Below are 7,762 nucleotides of genomic sequence, written 5' to 3'. Positions count from 1 at the left end.
CCTGTAATCCTAGCACTTTGGGAGGCCCAGGCGGATGGATCACAACGTCAGGAGATCGAGACCATCCTAGCTAACATGGTGAAACCCTGTCTCTAATAAAAATACAAAAAAATTAGCCAGGCATGGTGGCGGGCGCCTGTAGTTCCAGCTACTTGGGAGGCTGAGGCAGGAGAACGGCGTGAACCTGGGAGGCGGAGCTTGCAGTGAGCCGAGATCACGCCACTGCACTCCAGCCTGGGCGAAAGAGCAAGACTCTGTCTCAAAAAAAAAAGAGAACAGAGGAATTCACACAAAGCTATAAGGACTGCAGCTGAAATTTGATAGTATGTTCTTAGCTTGGCTTTTAGCCCGAATAAGGTCTTTAAAAGTCAAATCTGAGATTCTGTATGAAAACTTCCAATGAAGAAACTTGAAAGCACCTATATGGTCGTGGCCTGTTCTTGCTGCAATTACGTAAATAATCAAGCAAAATATGACAAAACTAGACTTATTTTTAAAACAAGAATAGCCTTACTTTGATTATGATCAAAAATGATGGTTACTACAGACAGAAATTTTATGTCTCAATGGAAAACTATAACATGACCGCCATGGTGGCACATGCCTATAATTCCAGCACTTTGGGAGGCCAGAAGTTCAAGACCATCCTGGGCAACGTGGTGAACCCTGTCTCTAACAAAAATACAAAAATTAGTTGGGCATGATGGCATGTGCCTGTAGTCTCAGCTAATCAGGAGGCTGAGGAGGGAACATCATTTGCACCCAGGAGGTAGTGGTTGCAGTGAGCTGACATTGCACCTTTGCTCTCCAGCCTGGGCGACAGAGCCAGAACTTGTCTCAAAAAAATTTTTTTAAAGGAAAACTATAGCCATTGTGGGTTATCAGATTCTAGTCTTGTTTCTTGTTTCTGGGCTATTTTTACCTCTTTGTAAACTAGATCCTCTCATCTGATGAATTTTTTCCCACAATGATACTTGGGGAACAAGAAGCCAAGTATTGTCTCTCCTACAAATGTATCTATTGTCAGTTAATTTGAAGGCCTCTAATCCTGGAACAACGTTAGAAGAGGAAGGTTTTGCTCCCTAAAATGCATAACCAAATTGTGGTACATTCATGCACTGGAATACTATTTAGCCGTAGAAAGGAACAAGCTATCAACTCACACAAAGACATGAGTGAATCTCGCATGCACATTGCTAAGTGGAAGAAGACAGTCTGAGGAGGATACACACAGTGTGACCCCATTTAATGAGACACTGGAGAAGGCAAACTACACAGATGGGAAGCCATTGGCTCCATGGGGTGGGGGGTTGAAGCATTCCATATGATACTTTAATAATGGGATACCTACCACAATGCATTTGTTGAAATATGCAGAACTTTACAGCCAAATGGTTAAAGCAAACTCTATTCAAATTAAATGAAATTAATCAAGATGAGGAGTATCCCAGGATAGAATACATTATGTGAAAAAGAATTTAACTATGCTATAAATTACTATGGTTTGGATGTGGTTTGTCCCCACAAAAACTCATGTTGAAATTTGACCCCCAATATGGCAGTGTGGGGCAGTGGGACCTGGTTGAAGGTGTTTGGGTCATAGTGATGGATCCCTCATGAACAGATTAATGCCCTCCCACAGGGGTAAGTGAGTTCTGCTCTCACAGGAATCGATTAATTTCTGCAGGAGTAGCTAGTTAAAAGGAGTCTGGCTTCCTTTGCTTCCCTCTTGCTTTCACTTTTGCTATGTGATCTCTAGTGCACCCCTTGCTCCCCTTCCACTCTCCACCATAAGGTGAAAAAGACTGAGGCCCCACCAGATGCAACTGCCCAATCTCAGACATTCCAGCCACCAGTATTGTGAGCCAAATGAACCTTTTTTACTTATAAATTACGCAGCCTCAGGTATTCTGTTACCGAAGCACAAAATAGACTAAGACAAAAAAATAGGTGAAAACTCACTGAAGATTTAGGGAAAATGGTGTTGACCTAAATCACTTTGAAAATGAATAGAATCTGTAGGCTGAAAGCAAATGAACTATAATTCATCATTGGATTCCATTTTATAAAGTTCTTTCCAACAGAAGCAATTGTTAACCATTGTAAAACCACAGCATCTGTATCTGGAATAAAACAATGACTTACATAAGCTGCAGATGGTAGGAATCAGGCCTCTCACTGGTGAACTGGGAGGTTACAAATTAGCAAGGCGAGAAGGCTAGAATGGTTCATGTGATAGTAGATCAGAGGTGGAGACATCAACGTTGTAGGAAAAGAAAGAGAGATCAGACTTTACTGTGTCTATGTAGAAAGGGAAGACACAAGAAATTCCATTTTGACCTGTACCTTGAACAATTGCTTTGCTGAGATGCTGTTAATTTGTCACTTTGCCCCAGCCACTTAGCCCCAACTTTGAGCTCACAAAAACATGTGTTGTATGGAATCAAGGTTTAAGGGATCTAGGGCTGTGCAGGATGTGCCTTGCTAACAAAATGTTTACAAGCAGTATGCTTGGTAAAAGTCATTGCCATTCTCTAGTGTCAATAAACCAGGGGCACAATGCACTGTGAAAAGCCATAAGGACCTCTGACCCGGAAAGCTGGATATTGTCCAAGGTTTCTCCCCATGTGATTGTCTGAAATATGGCCTCATGGGATGAGAAAGACCTGACCATCCCCCAGCCCGACACCCATAAAGGGTCTGTGCTGAGGTGGATTAGTAAAAGAGGAAAGCCTCTTGCAGTTGAGATGGAGGAAGGCCACTGTCTCCTGCCTGTCCCTGGGAACTGAATGTCTCAGTATAAAACCCGATTGTACATTTGTTCAATTCTGAGATAGGAGGAAAACCTCCCTATGGCGGGAGTCGAGACATGTTGGCAGCAATGCTGCCTTGTTATTCTTTACTCCACTGAGATGTTTGGGTGGAGAGAAACACAAATCTGGCCTACGTGCACATCCAGGCATAGTACTTCCCCTTGAACTTAATTATGACATAGATTCTTTTGCTCACATTTTTTTTGCTGACCTCCTTACTATCACCCTGCTCTCCTACCACATTCCTCTTGCGAAGATAATGAAAATAATAAAAACAGGGAACTCAGAGACTGGTGCAGGTGCAGGTCCTTGGTATGCTGAGCACCAGTCCCCTGGGCCCACTTTTCTTTCTCCATACTTTGTACCTTATTTTTTTCTCAGTCCCTCATCCCACCTGATGAGATATACCCACAGGTGTGGAGGAGCAGGCCACCCCTTCATCTGCAACCCAATGTGGGTGCCTTTGTCTAGGGTGAAGATATGCTAAGAATGTGAGCATTGAGGACAGTGGATGAGAGATTCCTGAGTACATCCACCGTCAGCCTTGCGGTAAACTTGTGCGCTCAGAGGAACCCAGGGTAACAATGGGGCAAACGGAAAGTAAATATGTCTCTTATCTCAGCTTCATTAAAATTCTCTTAAGAAAAGGGGGAATTAAAGCTTCTACAGAAAATCTAATTACACTATTCCAAACAATAGAACGATTCTGCCCATGGTTTCCAGAACAAGGAACTTTAGATGTAAAAGATTGGGAAAAAATTGGCAAAGAATTAAAACAAGCAAATAGGGAAGGTAAAATCATCCCACTTACAATATGGAATGATTGGGCCATTGTTAAAGCAACTTTAGAACCGTTTCAAATAGAAGAAGATAGCGTTTCAGTCTTTGATGCCCCTGAAAGCTGTGTAATAGATTGTGAAGAAGAGGCGGGGAAAAATCCAGGAAAGGAACGGAAACTTCACATTGTAAATAGGTAGCAGAGCCAGTAATGGCTCTGTCAATGCAAAATGTTGACTACAATCAATTACAGGAGGTAATATATCCTGAAACATTAAAATTAAAAGGAAAAAGTCCAGAACCATTGGGGCCATTGGGGCTAAAACCACGATGGCCACCTCCTCCTCAGCCGAGTAAGTGCTGGGGGAGGTAGCGTGAAACTAGGCTCGCTGCGACTTGGCTCCAGGCACTCATTATTGTCCAACCTACCGTTCACTATGGTGAAGGAGGAATTCAGACTCACCCTGCAGCTTCCTGTATAGGTCAAACAGTGGCCGCTCCCTAAGGAAAAGTTCGGGGTGCTACATAAAATAGTTAAAAAGCTATTTTAAAAGGACATGTTTCACCCACTTTCTGTCTTTAGAATTCTTCTGTGTTTGTAATTCAGAAAATATCAGGCAGATGGCTCATGCTAACTGACCTAAGAGCGGTTAATGCGGTAATTCAACCTATGGGGTCTCTCCAACTCGGGTTGCCTTCTCCAGCCATGATCCCCTTTAATTATAATAGATCTGAAGGATTGCTTTTTTACCATTCCTCTGGCAAAACAGGATTTTGAAAAATTTGCTTTTACTATGCCAGCCATAAGTAATAAAGAACAAGCCACCAGATTTCAGTGGAAAGTTTTACCTCAGGGAATGCTTAATTGTCCAACTATTTGTCAGACTTTTGTAGCTCAAGTTCTTCAACCAGTTAGAGACAAGTTTTCAGACTGTTATTCATTATGTTGATGATATTTTGTGTGCTGCAGAAACAATAGACTAATTGTTACACATTTCTGCAGACAGAGGTTTCAAACGCAGGCCTAACAATAGCATCTGATAAGATTCAGATCTCTACTCCTTTTCGTTATTTGGGAATGCAGGTAGAGGAAAGAAAAATTAAACCACAAAACATAGAAATAAGAAAAGACACGTTAAGAACATTAAATGACTTTCAAAAATTGCTAGGAGATATTAATTGGATTCAGCCAACTCTAGGCATCCCTACTTATGCCATGTCAAATTTGTTCCCTATCTTGAGAGGGGACCCGTACTTGAATAGTAAAAGAACATTAACTTCAGAGGCAGCTACAGAAATTGAATTAGTTGAAGAAAAATTTCAGTCAGCACAAGCAAATAGATCACTTATCCCCACGCCAACTTTTGATTTTTGCTACTACACATTCTCCAACAGGCATCATTGTTGAAAATACAGATCTTGTGGAGTGGTCATTCCTTCTTCACAGTACAGTTAAGACTTTTACATTGTACTTAGATCAAATGGCTACATTAATTGGTCAGGCAAGACTACAAATAGTAAAATTGTGTGGAAGTGACCCAGATAAAATCATTGTTCCTTTAAACAATGAACAGGTTAGATAAGCCTTTATCAATTCTGGTGCATGGCAGATTGGTCTTGCTGATTTTGTGGGAATTATTGATAATCATTACCCAAGAACAAAAATCTTCCAGTTTTTAAAATTGGCTATTTGGATTTTACCTAAAATTACCAGACATAAACCTTTAGAAAATGCTCTGATGGTGTTTACTGATGGTTCCAGCAAGGGAAAAGTGGCTTACACCAGGCAAAAAGAATGAGTCATTGAAACTCAATATCACTCAGCTCAAAGAGCAGAATTGGTTGCTGTCATTTCAGTGTTACAAGATTTTAATCAGCCTATTAACATTGTTTCAGATTCTGCATATGTAGTACAGGCTACAAAGGATGTTGAGACAGCCCTAATCAAATACAGTATGGATGATCAGTTGAATCAACTGTTTAATTTGTTACAACAAACTGTAAGAAAAAGAAATTTCCCATTTTATATTACTCATGCTTGAGCACATACTAATTTACCAGGGCCTTTAACGAACGCAAATGAACAAGCTGACTTGCTAGTATCATCTGCCTTCATGGAAGCACAAGAACTTCATGCCCTGACTCATGTAAATGCAACAGAATTAAAAAATAAATTTGATATCACATGGAAACAGGCAAAAAATATTGTACAACATTGTACTGAGTGTCAAGTCCTACACTTGGCCACTCAGGAGGCAGGAGTTAATCCCAGAGGTTTATGTCCTAATGCATTAGGGCAAATGGATGTCACACATGTACCTTCATTTGGAAAATTGTCATTTGTCCATGTGACAGTTGATACTTATTCACATTTCATATGGGCAACGTGCTAGACAGGAGAAAGTACTTCCCATGTTAAAAGACATTTATTATCTTCTTTTGCTGTCATGGGAGTTCCAGAAAAAAGTAAAACAGATAATGGGCCAGGATACTCTAGCAAAGCATTTCAAAAATTCTTAAATCAGTGGAAAATTACACATACAAGAGGAATCCCTTATAATTCCCAAGGACAGGCCATAATTGAAAGAAATAATAGAACACTCAAAGCTCAATGGGTTAAACAAAAAAAGGAAAAAGAGAGTAAGGAGTATAACACTCCCCAGATACAACTTAATCTAGCACTCTATACTTTAAAGTTTTTAAACATATATAGAAATCAGCCCACTACTTCTGCAGAGCAACATTTTACTGGTAGAAAGAACAGCCCACATGAGGAAAAACTGATTTGGTGAAAAGATCAAAAATAATACATGGGAAATAGGTAAGGTGATAACATGGGGAGAGGTTTTGCTTGTGTTTCACCAGGAGAAAATCAGCTTCCTGTTTGGATACCCACTAGACATTTGAAGTTCTACAATGAACCCATCAGAGATGCAAGGAAAAGTGCCTCCGTGGAGATGGAAAACCCCACTCGAGCATCATCAACTCACCAGGTGAACAAAATGGTGATATCAGAAGAAAAGATGAAGTTGCCATCCACAAAGAAAGCAGAGTTGCTGTCCTGGGCCCAGCTAAAGAAGCTGACACAGTTAGCTGAAAAAAGCCTGAAGAACACAAGGGTAACACAAACTCCAGAGAATATGCTGCTTGCAGCTTTAATGATTGTATCAATGGTGGTAAGTCTCCCTATGTCTGCAGGAGCAGCTGCAGCTAATTATACCTACTGGGCCTATGTGCCTTTCCCACCCTCAATTCAGGCAGCCACTTGGATGGATAATTCTATTGAAGTATATGTTAATAATACTGCATGGGTACCAGGCCCCACAGATGACGGTGGCCTTGCTCAACCTGAAGAAGAAGGAATGATGATAAACATTTCCATTGGGTATCACTATCTTCCTATTTGCCTGGGGAAAGCACCAGAATGCTTAATGCCTGCAACCCAAAATTGGTTGGTAGAAGTACCTACTGTCAGTGCCATTAGTAGATTTACTTATCACATGGTAAGTGGAATGTCACTCAGGCCACAGATAAATAATTTACAGGACCCTTCTTATCAAAGATCATTACAATGTAGGCCTAAGGGGAAGCCTGGTCCCAAGGAAATCCCCAAAGAATCAAAAAGCCCAGAAGTCTTAGTTTGGGAAGAATGTGTGGCTGATACTGCAGTGGTACTACAAAACAATGAATTCGGAACTATTATAGACTGGGCCCCTCGAGGCCAATTATATCATAATTGTATGGGCCAGACTCAATCGTGTTCACAGGTCCCATCCATCTGGCCCATTAATATGGCCTATGATAGTGATTTAACTGAAAGCCTGGACCAGGTTCATAGAAGGTTAGAATCACTCTATCCATGGAAATGTAGTGTGTAAAACCCCCTTATATGCTATTTGTAGGAATCATAGATCTTAAACCAGATTCCCAAACTATAACCTGTGAAAACTGTAGATTGTTTACTTGCATTGATTCAACTTTGGACTGGCAGCACCATATTCTGCTAGTGAGGGCAAGAGAGGGCATGGGGATCCCTGTGTCCATGTACCGACTGTGGGAGGCTTCCTCATCCATCTATATTTTAACAGAAGTATTAAAAGAAGTTCTAACTAGATCCAAAAGATTCATTTTTACTTTGATTGCAGTGATTATTGGTCTTATTGCAGTCACAG

General features: G+C 40.8%; 1 protein-coding gene across 1 annotated transcript; it reads left to right on the top strand.

Annotated features, from left to right (window-relative positions):
* The first annotated feature begins 6,859 nt into the window (after window positions 1-6,859).
* On the top strand, window positions 6,860-7,468 carry LOC129476866 (endogenous retrovirus group K member 5 Env polyprotein-like). The gene has a single exon (XM_055269694.2). It carries the CDS (start codon window positions 6,860-6,862, stop codon window positions 7,466-7,468), a length of 609 nt encoding a protein of 202 aa, XP_055125669.2.
* The last annotated feature ends 294 nt before the right edge of the window (window positions 7,469-7,762 follow it).

This window comes from Symphalangus syndactylus, chromosome 7 (assembly GCF_028878055.3).
Source record: "Symphalangus syndactylus isolate Jambi chromosome 7, NHGRI_mSymSyn1-v2.1_pri, whole genome shotgun sequence".
Lineage (NCBI taxonomy): Eukaryota > Metazoa > Chordata > Mammalia > Primates > Hylobatidae > Symphalangus > Symphalangus syndactylus.
This window is presented reverse-complemented; position numbering and strand designations above follow the sequence as displayed.